Source organism: Amblyomma americanum, chromosome 1 (genome assembly GCF_052857255.1).
Source record: "Amblyomma americanum isolate KBUSLIRL-KWMA chromosome 1, ASM5285725v1, whole genome shotgun sequence".
In the NCBI taxonomy this organism is placed as follows: Eukaryota; Metazoa; Arthropoda; class Arachnida; order Ixodida; family Ixodidae; genus Amblyomma; species Amblyomma americanum.
The window spans coordinates 442530770-442548949 of record NC_135497.1 but is presented as its reverse complement, the minus strand read 5'-3'; the positions used below and the strand labels follow the sequence as shown (position 1 = coordinate 442548949).

Below are 18180 nucleotides of genomic sequence, written 5' to 3'. Positions count from 1 at the left end.
TTCTATCGTATAGCAATGCTACCGCAACATCAAGTATTCCCGAGACTGCAGCATCAATGCAAAACGTTGGTTGTCATAACAAAATAGCCTAATATTAATGATATCTAAAGAGTGCATTGCCCACAACGCAGGTTGGAGCTTGAGCAAGCTGAAGGCTTCGTCGATTTCACTAAGCGTGCGGGCTTTGTTCGAACAAAGCAAGGCTATTGTCACAGCCTGAGGGCATCGAGCCCAATACTGGCGTTGCATATGGCGACACTGTACGAACCACGAGGACCGGAGACGCGAAGTCGTACGCAGTCCAAAGGCCACTTCACATAGGAGCGGAAACGCTAGCAATTTGTGCCGCCGCGGCGCACAAAGCCGTTTCGAGCGGTCGCGGCGCATCGAACGGCCAGAGGAAAGAGGTTCAATAAATGTGCAAATCTTCTATGCAACGCGCCCGCTCTATCGCTCTGCTCGCTCATTTGCCTGCACGTGAACCCACCTTAACGCGATTAGAAGGCTGCCGAGGTCGCTTCGGCTCAACCGAACCAGGTTCTTTTTTTCTCTCAAGTCACGGTCACTCACGCTCACGTAAAAACGATGGTGCATAATAGCGAAAACAAACGGGTAACGAAGCTCGAGCATTTCGTTCAGCCTTCTCGCAAAAATATGCTTTAGAACACAATCATCGTAGCCCACGAGGTTAGTCCTAAAGCGACCACTATGTGACGCCAGATGAACAAAGGGATCGGAGCACCCAAACGAGACAGCGGCGGAGGCCACAGAACCGGAAGGAAATTCGCTACGCACCTGGAGGTCCAGCAGCTGAGTCGTTTTTCTTCTTGTCTTTGCGCTTTCCTTTCCCCATTTAGATAGCGGGGCCACAAACACAACTGGCAATCAACGGAACGGACGTCTTGACAGCCTGTCGAGCCCCTAGAGAAAGGCAAAATGGCTGCGCTGTTTCTCTTTTATAGAGGCCTTTTCCGCTCTGCGATTGGCTCATATGCGACGCCACGAGCTGCACGTGTTCCGCCGTCATTGGCTACGCTTGGAGACGTCATGCGCGTGCCGGCGCTTCTGCCTCCATGAACGCATAAAGAAAAAAAGACTGCATGGAACCAAAGGGAATTGTACGATAACGCTTTACCACTGCTCCTTATGGGAACGCAAGGTCCCGGCGCGTCTCGAACACGCGCGCTGAGGAAGTCGAAGACAACAAGTGGAGGGTGACTCCGCTTCGAAACCCCAATTATTCCTAGAAGCTACTTTGCTCAGAGGGTGGTGGTGGTAGTGGTTTTATTAAAAATAATAGTAAAAAGGAAGGAAAAGTTTTTTGCTAGCCCCGGCATCTGCCATCGATACTGAAGCACCTGAGCTGGGGCAGCGGAAATAAAGGACAGCAGGCAGAATGAAGAAATGAAATGAAAAAGGTGAGGGGACAGGAAGAGAGGATAGGGGAGAAGTAATATGTACAAACTATATACACAATAAGAATTGTGTCCAGGTTGTGCGCGTGATTAGTTCATTTTAGAGGAATTAAATGACACACGCGCACATCACTGTGTTAGTTACAACTGGAGTGGGGGCGTCCAGTTTATTAATCGTTCAAGGTAGAACTTGCGGAGCGTTCGGTCACTGCGTGTAACTACCTGACGGAGAACAGACGGGACGTCAAGCCCGTGTGTTCGAGGAATGCACAGAGGCTCACCAAAGTTCGCTCACGAGTGCGCGCACTGCCCTGCGGCCACAATAGCGTCTTGATGGAGTCAGGTAGTATGCCCTGCGCCCTATAGGCCGCGAGCATATCGCGACGAGCTTCGGCGAACGCGGCACAGAGAAGGAGCAGGTGTTCTAGTGTTAGCACCGCATCCGTCACACACAACACTCGTCGCGATTCTGTGATGCACCCGTCGTTCCCCGGGCCACTCGCAGCCAATGCGCGCGCGGAGGATCATTGCACGTTGTGACCGTGTAAGTGCGCGACAGCCGGTGACACTGTCGACGCGCTCACCTCCGCGATGCGTGGGTCGGGTGCTGCTTTCGGAGATGGTCATGGATGGCCGCACGCACGTCCTCCAGCGCAAGGGGGCAGATCGCTGGCAGGTAGTTGGTGTGCAGCGGTCGCGAGGTCGTCAGCTTCTTCGTTGCCAGCGATGCCGCAGTGACCGGGCACCCACTGTGCACGCACAACACAACCTCTTTGCGCGAGGCGCTCGATGCGCAAGCGAATTTCTCGCACTAGTAGTGTACCGCGGCCGTTAGATTGCAGGCGGCTGAGGGCGGCGCGGGAGTCGCACAGCAGAGCACTCCTGGGCGGCGGAGGGCCGATGGTGAGCAGCAGGTCCAGCCCGAGCCGGATCCCCATCAACTCCGCCGTGGTGGAGGAGCCCAGGAAGGCTGCGTGTTGCTGGCTGTGCAGTCGCAGGGCGGAGATGGTGGCCGCAGCAGCAAGGGAGCAGCTGTCGTGGGCCACTGAGCCGTCGGTGTACACGAGGAGATGGTCCTGGAGCTCCTCGTGTATGACGTCTCTGGCCAGCTGCTGCAAAGCACAGAGGGGTGTGCTCCGCTTTCCCGATATGCCAACGATCTCTCGCTGTACCTCCGAGGCAGCAGGCCAGGGCGCGCAGGAGCCGTAGGGCGGGTGGGCCTTGGGTCAATTGCTCATACTCGAGCAGCGCCGCGCCCATTCGTGAGCGCGGGTGCGAGCGCATACACTGCAGCAGCGAGCCTCCGTCCGGTGCGCGGTGAAGCCAGGCGACACTGAAAAATTTTTTTTGGGAAAAGAAATGGCGCAGTATCTGTCTCACATATCCGCGGTCCCCTGAACCGCGCAGTAAGAGAAGGGATAAAACATGGACTAAGCGAATCATCGAAGAAAGAGGTGCCGCAGTGGAGGGCTCCGGAATAACTTGGACCAACTGGGGATCTCTAACGTGCACTGACATCGCACAGCACACGGGCGCCAATCTCAGAGTTTATGTCCTGTCGTTGCGGTGGCCATTGCTCTCAAAGGAGGCCCCGATGCGCGATTCGCGGTCACAACCTTAGCACTCGCTCGATAAAGAGAAGCCGCCACACTTTGACGTCCCCCTGAGTGCGAGACGACAAAAAACATCAAGTCGGCGACGCTAGCCCAGGCTTAGCTCAGTCGGAATAACTAATACGCGTCTCGCTGGCGATCTCCGACATCGGCGTTTGGTGGTATTGTAGGATTATCGCAGACATCCATGTCTGAGGATATACATTCCCTTAGGTTTCCATGTTGTTGCGATTACAGGATGATAGAGGAAAGTGCACGGGCCTGCCGACGGGCTCCAGCTATGCCTAACCACTGCCGCGTGCAAACAAAGGGCAGTTCAGAGTGCTGTCAGGGAAACTACTGAGAGGAAAATGGTGCGCTGCATCAACTGCGTCCCCAGAAGCGGCAACGGCTGCATCTGCAAAAGATCCTCCTTTTCATCCCTGCTCTTCAATGCCGGAAACAGCTGTGGTGTAGGGCGTTTGGAACACTCTAGTGCTGCGTTTGTATCTAGTGTATCGGCGCCCCTTGGATTGTTACGCTGTTCAATCGAGTAACTATACTTATTTCAGACACCTCAGGGGCTGTTTATATCGAAAAACGCCCGTGTGCTGCACAACATGAGTCCTCGTTGAACAACGCCAACCGATCGAAATTACTGCGTAGCCGTCAATTACGCTGCCTCTTTTGCACTTCTTTATTTTTCGCTTCCTCTTTCGTTCCTTCGCTTACAGCGCGGAGAAGCCACGGAGGAGTGTGTTATCTAACCGTTCCCTTTCCCAGCCTACGCTAACTATACCGACACCCTGCCTGTTCAGAATAGTATAGCGGGGTTATGCGGCCACAGAAGTTACAATCTCCGAGGCACCGTTTGCCAGGGCCACGGGTCACTTTATCGCTCAAGGACATGTGGATGTTCCCTGGTCTGCAACTTTCCTGTTATCCAATATTGCGCCGACAGCAACACCGTTTGCGCAAAGGATAGCCCTCCACAAATCTACAGCTGAAAACACCCACCACACATGCGATCCAGAGAAAAACCAAGAGGGAACAGCACGGCATTCGAAGCTAGGGATGACGGGTAGAATTGAATCTGAACAGTGTTGCGGCTACTGCGAGAGATTCGAAGAAACGCACAGTTGAAAGTGGCGTACTGTAGGTTTAACGAACCGGATGACGGGAGACCTCTCGGGAGCGGACGCCCCCGCCGAGGCGCCTCGCCGTACGCGGAGATTACAAACTTTCATCGCGGGCTAAGTTGCACGTATCCCGCTCTTCACCCCGACCTGGACAGGGCGCAAGCCACACTCAGACGCCTACAAACAAAGGCCATTCTTGGCCCCTACCGATTACGTTTAATCACCAACGGTGAATATGACCCTGCATGCCCGCACTGTGGCGACGGGACGCATGCCACACAAGACCATATATTATGGGAATGCGCTAGCAACCCCGCTCCGACGACACTCTTGCCTGCCTCCTCGGCGGATGAATGGGACAAACACTCGACCAGTTCAGGAAAAACAACGCAGCTGGCCCTCATCACGCGAGCTCAAGAGGTCGCCCTCGGCTTGCTGCCACCCTGGGCTCGCGCCTGCCCCAACTAATCCCTTCCATTTTGTGGCAATAAAGTTGTAACCACCACCTTATTGTAGTAGAACCCACGCTTCCAACGGTACCAACGCTTCTAGTTTCGAATGGACGCTGGATTGAAAGCGGGTTGTTCCACCGAGAAGTGAGATGATTCCTGCACAATAATTGCGTTTTTTTTGGGGGGGGGGAGGAAATTGTGCATTATCTGTCGCTTATATCGTTGGAAAAATGAACTGCGCCGTACGGGAAGGGATAAAGGAGGGAGTGAAAGACGAAAGGAAGAAAGAGGTGCCGTAGTGGAGGGCTCCGGAATAATTTCGACCACCTGCGGATCATTAACGTGCACTGACATCGCATAGCGCACGGGCGCCTTAGCGTTTTTCCTCCATAAAAACGATTACTTCACCATTTCCTTTGTGGTGGTAGTAGTTTTTTATAAAATATTATAAAAACGAAGGAACAGATTTTTGCCAGCCCCGGCATCTGCCATCGATACTGAAGCACCTGAGCTGTGGCGGCGGAAATAATGGATAGCAGGCCGAATTGAAAAATGAAGTGAAAAAGGTGAGGGGAGAGGAAGAGAGTATAGGGGGACCGTTTCCTATCGTCAAAAACAAATTTTCATAGCGGCATAGGGTCTCAGCACCTTGCGAACTACACGACATTCGAACAGGAACCGTCTGGAAGGGTGTTGCGGCAGCACAATGCTGCGCCATTGGAGTTCCACCCTTATGTAGCGTTCCTAACGTCAAAATTAAAGCAAGAAATCAACACTGCGGCAATGATGTTCCACCATAATCTATTGTTCCTAACATTTAAAACTAAAGAAAACTTCGTCACATGGCGCTTCTTTGAAGCTGGCTTTGCTGTGGTAGGCAGGAGTGTTGGATCAAGCTTCATCTCTTTCCCGAAAACGAGCGGCCGAGCCTGCGAGCTAATTTCGACCACCTGCGGATCTCTAACGTGCACTGACATTGCATAGCACACGGGCGATTAAGCGTTTTTCCTTCAGTGTGCTTTTTCGATGTCAGTGCCCGTTGAAGATCCCCCGGTGGTCGAAATTATTCCGGAGCCCTCCACTGCTCTCTGTGCTCATCTCTGTGCTGATAATAATAATTTGTTTTGGGGGAAAGGAAATGGCGCAGTATCTGTCTCATATATCGTTGGACACCTGAACCGCGCCGTAAAAGAAGGGATAAATGAGAGACTGAAAGGAGAAAGGAAGAAAGAGGTGCCGCAGTGGAGGGCTCCGGAATAATTTCGACCACCTGGAGATCATTAACGTGCACTAACATCGCACAGCACACGGGCGCCTTAGCGTTTCTCCTTCATAAAAACGATTACTTCACCGTTTCCTTTCTGGTAGTAGTCGTTTTTTTATTACAATAATAGTAAAAAGGAAGGAAAAGATTTTTGCTAGCCCCGACATCTGCCATCGATGCTGAAGCACCTTAGCTGAGGCTGCGGAAATAAAGGATATTTGGAGGAATTGAAAAATGAAATGAAAAAGGTGAGGGGAGAGGAAGAGAGGATAGGGGGACGGTTTCCATTCTAAAATTTTGGATTGAATTGGAAAACGTTTATTATCGTCTTGAGTTATAAATCGGTTTGTTGATCTTGTTAGGTGGCCGTCAGTGGAGGCTGGCGGCGACCTCTTCGGCTCTCGTCACCACCTGTACTTTGGTTTCCAGGTTAGAGCTAAGCAACAAGGTCTCCCACGGGCCCGGGAGCGCGAGCCTCTTGAGCGATATTGGTTGGGGATCTCTCGGACAGTCCCAGAAAATGTGGTCTACGGTGGCTTTGTCGCCGCATTTGCTTCACTCCGACTTATATCTATCCAGGTACACATGGCTTAGGACAGCTGGATTAGGGAGAGTTTTTGTTTGAAGTTGTCTCCACAGTACCTCCTGTTCTTTGTTTATGCTTTTATGCGGAGCAGGGAAGGTTAGCCTTTCTAGTCTATAATGCTGAGTAATCTCATGGTAGGTATTAAGACCATCTCTCGTGATTTCGACGTCCGAGTTAGCCTCCACAGCTCGGCCGATAGATTCTCGAGCTTTATCGTGGGCTGCCTCGTTCCCCGGGTTTGACGAGTGAGCCGGTACCCAAACCAATCACACGTCTGTCCTGTCTTCCGGGTAATTCCTGAGAATTCCCAAGGAGATGGGAGATATTCTGCCCTTGGCGAAATTGCCAATGGCTGCTATTGAATCCCTGGCAATCAGTTCCGCTCGCGGGTTTGTCAACGTCAAGGTGATTGCCGCTTCTCCGGCTATTTCTGAAGAAAATTTTTCATAGCGCCATAGCACTATTCGAACAAAAGCGGTCTCTAAGGTTGTTGTGGCAGCCCAATGCTGCGCCATTGGAGTTCCACCCTTATGTAGCGTTCCTAATGTCAAACATAAAGCAAGAAATCAACGCTGCGGACAGGAGTCCCACCATAATCTATCGTTCCTAACATTTTTAAAAAATAAAGAAAAAGTTGCCCCGTGGCGCTTCCTTGAAGGCGGCGTTGCTGTGGTCGGTAGCAGTATTGGACCCAGCGTCGCCTCTTTCCCGAACACGAGGTTAATGCCCGTGTGCTGTGAAATTTCATTGCTCGTTAAAGATCACCAGTTGGCCGAAATTATTCCTGGCGGCTGCGTTTTTATGGAGGAAAAACGCTAAGGCGCCCGTGTGCTGTGCGATGTCAGTGCACGTTAAAGATCCCCAGGTGGTCGAAATTATTCCGGAGCCCTCCACTACGGCACCTATTCTCCCTTTTTTCTTTCACGCCCTCCTTTACCCTTCCCTTACGGCGCGGTTCAGGTGTCCAACGATACATGAGACAGATACTGCGCCATTTTCCTTTCCCCCCAAAAACCAATTATTATTATTATTAAATTATTCCGGAGCCCTCCACTACGGGCTTTCTTTCTTGCTTTCTTTTCTCAGTCCCTCCTTTATCCCTTCACTTAAGCAGCGGTTCAGGTTTCCGCCGAGATTTGATACATACTGCACCATTTCCTTTCCCCAGCAGCCAATTTTCAATTTTAATGGATTAGATTGGATTCTAAAACATTTACCCGCCGCGGTGGCTAAGTAGTTAGGGAGCTTGGCTACCGATCCGGAGTTCCCGGGTTCCTTCCCGACCGCGGCGGCTGCGTTTTTATGGAGGCAAAACGCTGAGGCGCCCGTGTGCTGTACGATGTCAGTGCACGTTAAAGATCCCCAGGTGGTCCAAATTAATCCTGAGCCCTCCACTACGGCACCTCTCTCTTCCTTTCTACTTTCACTCCCTCCTTTATCCCCTCTCTTACGGCGATGTTCGGGTGTCCGCCGATATATGAGACAGATACTGCGCCATTTCATTTCTCCAAAAACCAATTATTATTATGATTATTATTATTATTATTATTATTATTATTATTATTATTATTATTAATAATATTAATATTATTATTATTATTATTATTATTATTATTATTATTATTATTATTATTATTATTATTATTATTATTATTATTATGTAAAACATTTATTGCGTCGAGGGCAGATTGCAGGAGACACATACTAGATGGCCGCTAGCCCATGGCTGGCGGCGACCTCATTGACCCGCTCGATTGCCCGTACTTGAATCTTGGGATCCGAGCTGACCAGCACGGCGTCCCACCGCTCGGGAGACTTAACTGTATCATTTCCGCCTGAGGCGAATTATTTGCGCAGTTTCACAGAATGTGGTCGTATGTGGTCCTTTAACCATATTTATGGCAGTTTGGGTCGTACTGGCCAGGGTCCTTGAGGGAAAGCACTGCCGGATTCTGAAGGGAGCGTGTTTGCAGTCGGCGCCAGGTAACTTCCTGCGCTTTTGTTGAAGATCTGTGGGGAGGTTGATATGCGCGCTTCTCCAGCCTAAAGTGATGGGTGGTGTCATGAAATGAGATCAACCCGTCCCTCGTGAAATTCTGGTCGTAGGGCGTCCTCACTGCCCGAATGCGATAGCCCACCCTCTTCGATGACATTATTGCAACCTCCCTCGGCGGAGGAATGGGACAAGCTCTTGGCCAGTTCAAGAAACCAACGCAGCTGGCCATCATCACGCGAACTCGAGAGGCCGCCCCCGACTGGAGGTCACACTGCCTCGCACCATCCCCAAATAATCCAGGCTTCCATTTTGTGGCAATAAAGTTGTAACCACCACCTTATTGGGGCAGAACGCTACGGCGGTGCCAGCGCTTCTATTTTGGAACGGGCACTGGTTTGAAAGCGGGTTGCTCCGCCGATAAGTGAGACCATTACTTCGCCGTTTTATTTCTTGAAAACCAATTTTTCGTAGCCCAGCGCTACGGCATCATGTCTCATACTTTGCGAACTACACGACATTCGAAAAGAAGTGATTTTGAAGACTGTGGCGGAAGCACAACGCTGCCCTAACGGAGTTTCGTAGTCATCTAGCGTTTCTAACATAAAAAAAAACAAATAAAACGTTGTTTGGTTTGTTTTAAGGTGTTCAACGTCCCAAAACAACTGAGACTATGAGGGACGCCACAGTGAACGGCCTTTGGCAAAAGTATCCAAGAAACTCAGTTTGTTTCTAACACGTGTGGTGGAGCACTTGTCACGTCCTTTCAGCTCTAATTTAGTGCAATGACGACCCTATTCTCAATTTTTGCGGACTTTTTTCGTCTGGTGGTACCCTAAGAGCTTCAATATGACGCTGAAAAGCAAACCCCTTTCCTTAGTTATACACCTCTGGCTAAGAAGACATGTCTGCAGCGAAGCTCTTTGCTCGGCCTGTGTGTGCGTGTGTGTGTGTGTGTGTGTGTGAGCTGTAGCGATTTGTCAACATTTCTGGCTTTTACCTATGTCTATGTATTTGTTATTGCATCCGTTTAATTCATTTTATTCCCACGTGCTAGCGTGGATAAGCCCCGGAGTAAGGAGTATGTTTTACTGCCCACATGTGAGGCGACAGTCTGAAAAATCGGATTTGGGGGGGGGGGGAATCGCTCAATATCTGTCTCACATATCCGCGGAACCCTGAACCGGACCGTAAGAGTAGGTATAAAGCAGGGACTAAGAGAATGAAGGAAGAAACAGGTGCCGTTGTGGAGGGCTCCGGATCAACTCGGACCACCTGCGGATCTCTAACGTGCACTGACATCGCACAGCATACGGGCGCCAATCTCAGAGTTTATGTCGAGTCGTTGCGGTGGCCATTGCTCTCGAAGGAGGCCCCGATGCACGGTTCGCCGGTCACAACTGTAGCACTCGCTCGGCAAAGAGGAGCCGCCAAACTTTGACGTCTCCCTTTGTGCGAGGCGAAAAAAAAAACTCAAGTCGGCGACGCTAGCCCATGCTTAGCTCAGCCGGAATATCTGATACGCGTCTCGCTGGCAATCTCCAACGCCGGCGTTTGGTGGTATTGTAAGATCATCGCAGGCATCCATGTCCGAGGTTATACATTCCATAAGCTATCCATGTTGCGATCACAGGTAGAGGAATGTGCACGGGCCTGCCGACGGGCTCCAGCTATGCCTAACCACTGCCGCGTGCAAACAAAGGACAGTTCAGAGGTGTGAGGGGAACTACTGAAAGAAAAATGTGCTTTGCATCAACTGCGACCGTAGGAGCGACGGTGGTTCTGGTGGGGAGCTATCTGTAGAGTCAGTTGTGTGGCGTTTGCAAGACAGCGACAGCACGCGTCACAGCACTCATGTAAGGATGGTGCCGAGCGTGTCTTCGTGATCAGGCGTTACGTGCCTTAGCCAGAGGACGTGGGAACAAAGCCTGACAGCGACGGCCCCGTTTCGATGTATACGCGAAATTATTTAAAGAACCCTGTGTGTTCGAAGTTACTGCAGTACCCCTCTATACGACGGCCACGTTTGACTTCAACCTGTGTTTAATGCTGGCTATCAAATTCAGGCAAACGCCGAGTAGAATGGCAATGCAGTCGCCACGTTTCACTTGATGAGCGCGGACGGCAATTGTAGTTTAAATATTTAGCTTAAACGCTTGTCGTTACCTCGTGTTCTGGAAAGATGCCACGCTGGGTCGAACACTGCTGCCTACCACAGCAACGCCAGCATCAAGGAAGCGCCACGTGACAAAGTTTAGCCGCCGCGGTGGCCCAGTAGTTACGGCGCTCGGCTGCTGACCCGACAGACGCGGGTTCGATCCCGGCCGCGGCGGTCGAATTTAAATGGAGGCGAAATTCTAGATTCCCGTGTACTGTGCGACGTGAGAGCACGCTAAATAACCCCAGGTGGTCGAAATTTCCGGAGCCTTCACTACGGCGTCTCTCATTGTCTGAGTTGTTTTGGGACGTTGAACCCCTCACACCAAAACCAAACAACGTTTTCTTCCTTTTTTTGATGTTAGGAACGCTAGATGATCATGGAACTCCGTTACTGCAGCGTTGTGCTGCCGCCACACTCTTCATGGGCGCTTCTGATCGAATTTCGTGTAGTTCGCAAAGCGCTGAGACCCGATGCCGCAGCGCTGGGCTACGAAAAATTGGTTTTGAAGAAAGGAAACGGCGATGTAATTGTCTCGCTTCTTGGTGGAACAATCCGCTTTGCAAACCAGCACCCGCTCGATAATAGAAGCGCTGGTATCACCGTAGCGTGCTGCTACATTAAGGTGGTGGTTACACCTTTATTGCCACAGAATGGAATTGATTAGTTGGGGCTGGTGCGAGGCAGTGTGGCCTCCAGTCGGGGGCGGCCTCTTGAGCTCGCGTGACGATGGCCAGCTGCGTTGTTTTCTTGAACTGGCCAAGAGCTTGTCCCATTCCTTCGCCGAGAGAGGTGGCAAGGATGTCATCGAAGAGGGTGGGCTATCGCATTAGGGCAGTGAGCGCGCCCTCCGACCCGAATTTCACGAGGGACAGGTCATCTAATTTCATGACATCACCCATCACTTTAGACTTGACAGGCGCGCTTATGCCCCTCCCCACAAATAGTTAACAAGAGCACAGGAAGTTACCTGCAGCGCCGACTGCAAACACGCTCCCTTCAGAATCCGGCAGTGCTTCCCCTCAAGGACCCCCGGCCAGTACGACCCAAACTGCCATAAATATGGTGCAAGGGCCACATATGACCACATTATGCGAAACTGCGCAAATGATCCGCTTCAAGCGGACTTGATACAGCTCGCTTCTCCCGAGCGGTGGGACGCCGTGCTGGTAAGGTCGGACCCCAAGATTCAAGGATGGGCATTCCAGCGAGCCAATGAGGTCGCCGCTAGCCATGGGCTAGCGGCCATCTAGTATGTCTCCTGCAATCTGTTCTCGACGCAATAAAAGTTTTACAATCCAATCCATAAAAATTGAAAATTGGCTATTGGGGAAAGGAAATGGTGCAGTATGTCTCAAATCTCGGCGGAAACCTGAGCCGCGCCGTAAGGGAAGGGACAAAGGAGGGACTGCGAAAAGAAAGCAAGAAGGAAATCCAGTAGTGGAGGGTTCCGGATTTATTTTGACCACCAGGGGACCTATATATATTACAATTCGTTTTTTGGGGAAAGGAAATGGCTCAGTATCTGTCTCATATATCGTTGGACACCTGAACCGCGCCGTAAGGGAAGGAATAAAGGAGGTAGTGAAAGAAGAAAGGAAGAGGAAGGTGCCATAGTGGAGGGCTCCGAAATAATTTTGACCACCTGGGGATCTTTAACGTGCACTGACATGGCACAGCACACGGGCGCCTCAGCGTTTTTCTTCCATAAAAACGCAGCCGCTGCGGTAGGGTTCGAACCCGGGAACTCCGGATCAGTAGCTTATGATTAAAATTCGAGCCGGAGCTGGAGTTTGTTGTTTCCGATCAAGCCACGTTTGTTGAATGCGTCAACCGTAATGTTAGTGTGAGAACTCCCTACAAACACAACTTCTTTACTAAAACCAGGAAGGGGATGTTTTGGGAGTGGACAAAGTGAGCTGCTTAAAGCCAGTTGCCTTGTGCAGTCGCAAGGATTGATTAAAAGTAGCTTCACCTTCTTCTCTATGGGCCACTTCAGGAACTTGTCAAACAAGCCTTCAATTATATACACACGAAACCAAACATAGACACGGCTAAAGCATAGCCTCGGAACTAACAGGTATCCATAGTGGTAACTAGGCCGGCCATCGTTGCCTGTGAAATAACGCAAACGATCAGACGATTTCCTGCAGAATCCATTCCAGTCATCTATGGTCCATACGTACGGGACGGATTTGCTGAGGACGTCGCTTCTGATGCTGAGAGACGCTACGGCCAGCAGTTCCAGAGATTTCGCCTCGTCCTCTACTGAAGCCGCCTCATTTTAGCTGCTGTCATCTCCGAAAGTGAAGATCCGGCATCTGCCGGCGTGCGTTCTTCACAAACGGCTTTTACGACCCTGTCCTCCAAACGCGACACATTACGCTCACACCCCTCGCTGTTCTTCTCTTTCATGGTCCGCTGGATGTAAGCCAGCGCATCCCTGATCTCTGCGATGACTTCGCGTTGGTCTTCAGCCAACGCTGCCTCCGCTCCGGTCGTCAGCTCCGAAAACTTGGGCGGCTGTCACTGCGTCGGCAATACTGGTGCGCTGCGCTGCAAAGGCGCCACTGGTATCAGGGTGCAGACGGTCCTCGAACGAATCCATCTTCGTGCGCAGGGCAGCATTTTCTTCCAATATTTTGCCAGCGTTCCTTTGACTTCCATAAAGGCGTTCGAAAAGTTGTCCTCTGATGGTTGGTCGCGTGCGCGCGGTGGTTCACAGTCACGCGCAAGATGTTCCGCAATGTCTCGGTGTCGGACACTCTCGCTGCATTCGGGGCATCTCACGACGTGGAACTGGCAGGCGTTGGCGAAGTGCTCCAACATGGCGGATGCGAAGACCTCCGTGTCGCAGCCGTGCTCAGCGTTCCAGCAGCGTACCTTGCGGCCGAGGATACTGTCCCTGGTGAAGGCTGACCACACCACGTCTTCTTCCTGGAAGGGCTCCTTGTGAAAGGGGCAGTGGTTGCGTTTGGCACCGGCGCCCTCGGAGCAGGACTGGCAGAGCAGGTGTAGACAGGGTAACATGGCTGCCGATGAAGGAACGAGACCGCAGACTATGCACACTCTAGTTGGTGGGAACGGGTTCACAAAACACGTCGGCCTCCAATCGAAGCCTCTGTTGAAACCGAACACTGTCTGCAGGCTCGTGGGCGCCATCGCTGGAGGCACGCACTCAAGCGTCCTAACATGCAGCGTCTCGGCCACAGTCGGCTGAGGATGCAGTCTGCGTGTGCGACTGTTATCACGTTTCCGCCGTCCTTGTCACACCAGGGTATGGTGTAAAAAGAGAAAACACTAGACTGCGAAGCTTTGCGCGCGGCAGCAGACGGTCAGACGGAATCCCGGCCGGTCTGCACTGCGTTGTCAATAATTCCAAGAAGTTATATCTACCCGGTTTACCTGATGAGAAACGCGACGTTCTTCTGTTGGTCGTTTTCACCTCCTCGCTGGCCACAGCTACTCCCTAAGCAGAATTCTTTTCGTCTATCTGTCTCGAAAACGAACATGGAACAGCTGGCGACACCTGGTGTGTGCTGCGGATATCAAGACACGGCGCGAACTTGGGAATCGAAACTGCATTGAGGAGAACAATGCTTTATCTTAGGACATTGCAACGGAAGAAGGCGCTTGTTGATGTAAATTGCGTGGACAGCGGAGTAAGCCGGTAGAATGGTAAGTTGATTACATATATATTTGTTTGAAAAGTGAGAGCTGCGAATGACCGGAAAGGTTTTCGAAATGCCACTACATTAAACGTATAGTTGTTATTCCGGCGGGTGACGCTCTAAGGGAGTTCAAAAGTGGCGTTCGGTAGGGCTGGGCCAGTAGCGTCAGTTTAGTTCCGGTGTTCCAGCGGGAACCTTGCGTGGTCCAGGCTTCAATTACAAGGCAGTACTAGAGCGCCGCCATAGTGAATTCTTCTGAAGAACTCTGTTCATTACATCGTGCGTTTCTGACGGCTATGTCTACGGTTAAAGCCCATCGACGATGAAAGCAACGCATCCGCTGCAGCAGTGGCGAAGTACCCCGCGCTCTTCCAATCAACGTCTCCTGAGCTAAGAGAAATTTTTCTTGCATAAGAATTTGTCCACAGTTTCATGAAACAATGCCACCATTTGTACTAGATTAGGAAACGTGTGCTCCGCGATAAAGCCTAACAAATGATTTGTGGTGGAGCTAGTCGAGGCGAAAACCGGTGCTACAAGTGTACAGTAGCGAGGCTGAGCATCCGTCTAGCATGCATGAGGTGAGAGGTTCGATCCCCAGTGTCGCTGGGTACGCAGCTGTGATACAGTGGGTACAAGCTTCACCTGGCCTGGTGCTCGGCTTAAACAGGGTGAAATGCTTGGAAAATGGGTCTTTGACCCCACCTTGAGCAAACGAAAATACCTTGTGCCATGGTCGCAGGCAACGTTACTATTAGCTCTACTCGGATGCGACTCAAGAACAAAGCGACAAATGCCCCTCAGAGGAGACCCTCCAGCCAGTGGTGCCGGCCCATTCTCCGCATGACCGTTCCCTTCGGAACTGCCAGCTTGAGCTCGGAGGCGGTGGCAGAAGGATGGAAAATAAACAAGGGTAAATCAGATTAACCGCGGCGTCTTGAAAATCGGTCGACGCCATTGGCTGGAGGGCCTCCCTTGACGGGCGTCTGCCGCTTCCTTCTTGAGTTGTATCCGACTATAGCTGGCGTCACTGGCGTCAGGTCCATTCAGCAAACCCTACCTTAATACCCGATCTCGGAGGCCTTGGCTTAGTATAAATGCTACTCGCCTCATGCCCTGAAGTGTGGCTCTAATTGATTGTCTTTCGTCGCTAAAATTATTTTGTACGTATAATTTGACGGTCATAGATATAATACATTGACTTCGCGTTGAGAATACCTCTTAGTGGAGACTAGTGTTGCTGTTGACTTCGCGTTGAGAAGACCTCTTAGTGGAGACTAGTGTTGCTGCTGTTAACAGCTGTAGAATTCCTGAATGTTTACAAATAACCGAGGTGGCGCTACAATCGCTAGCGGGCTCGCGGTAGGAAAGGGGCCGGGGGCGTCATCGTGGGGTAGACCTGAGCACCAGTTTTTCAAGGCCTGTAGGCGCGTTTTCCGTCTCTGGAAATCACAAAAGTGGTCGATGCTTTTCATGGGTTCCTGCTGCCCTCCCCCCGGCCCTCCTTTCCTAATTCGCCTTTTATCAACATAGGGTCCAACCCTCATAGGGTTGACACGCTCATAGGATGTCAACCCTCTGTAAGACGGCCGCCAAGCCTATCCTTATATCTACTTGCAACCCATACGGAGACGAACACTGTTTCAGGGCTGCAGTGCAAGGACGTCCGTGACTCGAACCATGCGCTGCTATAGAGTTCCGCCACCTAACACGGGACAACGGGTTTTTTAACGGCTACACTGTCACCTCTCTGTCCGCAGGTTTCTGTCTGTCCGCCCGTCCTCAGCACAAGACAGCTCGAGGAAATAAAAGCTGTGCAAATAGATATGTTCGACTGGGATTCGAACCTGCACCTTTGAGGTGTCAGTGTGGGTATGCAACGCCTCGCGTTGGGTCGTTTGCGCAGACGCGAGAAGAGAGCGCTGCTGCCACGTTGATCTAGCTAAGCGTTAACGCTTATGCACGGGCACTTCCTCATGTAAGTGTTGCCATTCAATTAGTGCGACTGTACAACAACACCGCTGCTAAAAACGGACTAATTTCGCACAGCGAAGTACAAAGGGGATAGCAGGGATTTTTACAAAAGAGAACTTATATATGAGAGATAAACTTTTCTTATGACTGCTCACTATCTTCACGAGATAACTGAACGTATTCCTTGTCAGCACTGTGCATTTATATCCGTTTAAAATGCGCATGTGTTTTCTTGTGATGCGTACTCCGTAGCGTTCGAGCACCCGTTCTTCAACGCCCTCGTATGTCCTCTTGTAGTACGCAATCACACGTCGTTCTGCACTGGGGGACAGTGCCCGCGTTCTTTCTTTCGCGTGAGCGATTTTTTGTGGGTCTGGTTGGCTTGTCGGGTGCACAAAATGGCTCTAAGTGTGCTTGTGTCAACGCTAGCGTGCTGGTTCCTTGAATCCGCCTGAACGATCTCACCTCGAACGCGTGACACCATTGGGAGGTAAGTGAAATTAAAAAAAAAGAATGGCGCACGATTTAGCACGATTAGGCCACCTACGAATTAAGTCTGCTAGAACTTTGGTTTTCAATTCGATTTAGGTTCCAGGCTTGGTTTTCAATGTCAAGCAGCTGCCTCAGAAAAAGGTGGGCGAAATCGGACTTAGGTTCCGCCTTAAGGATATGACGCGATAGAGTTAAAGGGCTGATGCCCATGTATGTGGAAATGGTCATTCTCTACTTTTAATTCATAGATCGCTAGCAGTCCTTATACCAGTGCCAGCGGAGTGGCGCAGCTGTTAAGCGATGAGCCAGAGCCGTGCGATGGCAGGTGCTGCCACCGGTGAGGTTAGCGCGACCCATGTTTCTCTTCCCGAGCAAACTCAAGGATTCGTACAGACAAGCGTAGGCGAAATTTGAAATTGGAGGTTTCAGTCCTGGCGTACCAAAAAGGTGCTTGCGCCGCAACGCCGATAACAGGCGATAATTCATAGCGGACATATCGTACAGCCTACGTCATCGCTGAATGCTTACAAGCGACGTAACGTCCAAAAGAAGTGCAAATATGCTCGCCAAAGTTGACCAATATAAAGATTCTAGGCAGAATTCGAACGGTACCTACTGGTAGCGTTTATCAGAATAAAAGGCTGATATATGTATCAGCGACATTTCACTGGGCTTGAAGCGAAAATATAATTTCTCTGGAGACGTACCTAATATTATGGAAATTTTGATATGATGAATCACTGCATGACTGCATATATGTATGTGCGTTCTTTCTGAATAAACAGTTGTGAGTTCACGCCTGTATTGTTCCCTTCATGTGCTGCGTTAAATTTAATTCCATCTTGGCAAAGAAACAAGTGCATAAAGATTTTTTTGCTGACAATGTTCATTGTGTTGTTGCTTGCGTGTGGATTAGATCAAAACAATGAACAGTAGGCATGCATTCCTGCAGTGGGGTAATATAGGCGTAGCACGGATTAGCCAGCAATTTTTTAATCGACCAGGGTCGGCTGCAATAATTATGATTAAGCTGGAGGATAAATGTCACATAACCTCGTACTCCCGTACAGCTTTTCTTCAGAGTTCTCTGCTTTCTGCTACTGCCCACCCACACCTCGCCGTATTTCACTATTTCGAATGGAACGACAGCCGAAGAAGCGTGTTGGCGTAGTGCTCATGTCACAACGAGGCAAGGCTTTTCGTGGACAGAGATACGAGTCGGTAACCAGGGGCAGATTCATGTGTTACTCTTGGAAATGCTGGTCGCATTTCAACAGCGTATTTCTTGGACTTTTTTCGTCCACATAATGGGGTCCAGCCGAGATAAGGGGGGCTCCCTTTCCTCCCATAAATACGCCCCTGTCGGTAACCCCGAAGATGTGCCATATATAGCGCCCACAATCTATACACGAATAAGCCGATAAAGGTGTAAAAACAAAGTAAG

General features: G+C 50.7%; 1 protein-coding gene across 1 annotated transcript in view; it reads right to left on the bottom strand.

The window, feature by feature from the left end:
• LOC144125463 (protein argonaute-4-like) overlaps positions 1-18180 on the bottom strand; it is a 90370-nt gene that overhangs the window by 59481 nt on the left and 12709 nt on the right. The window contains exon 4 of the mRNA XM_077658848.1: positions 13390-13599. Within this exon, the coding sequence (XP_077514974.1) occupies positions 13390-13599 (210 nt within the window). The remainder of the gene's footprint in view (positions 1-13389; positions 13600-18180) is intronic.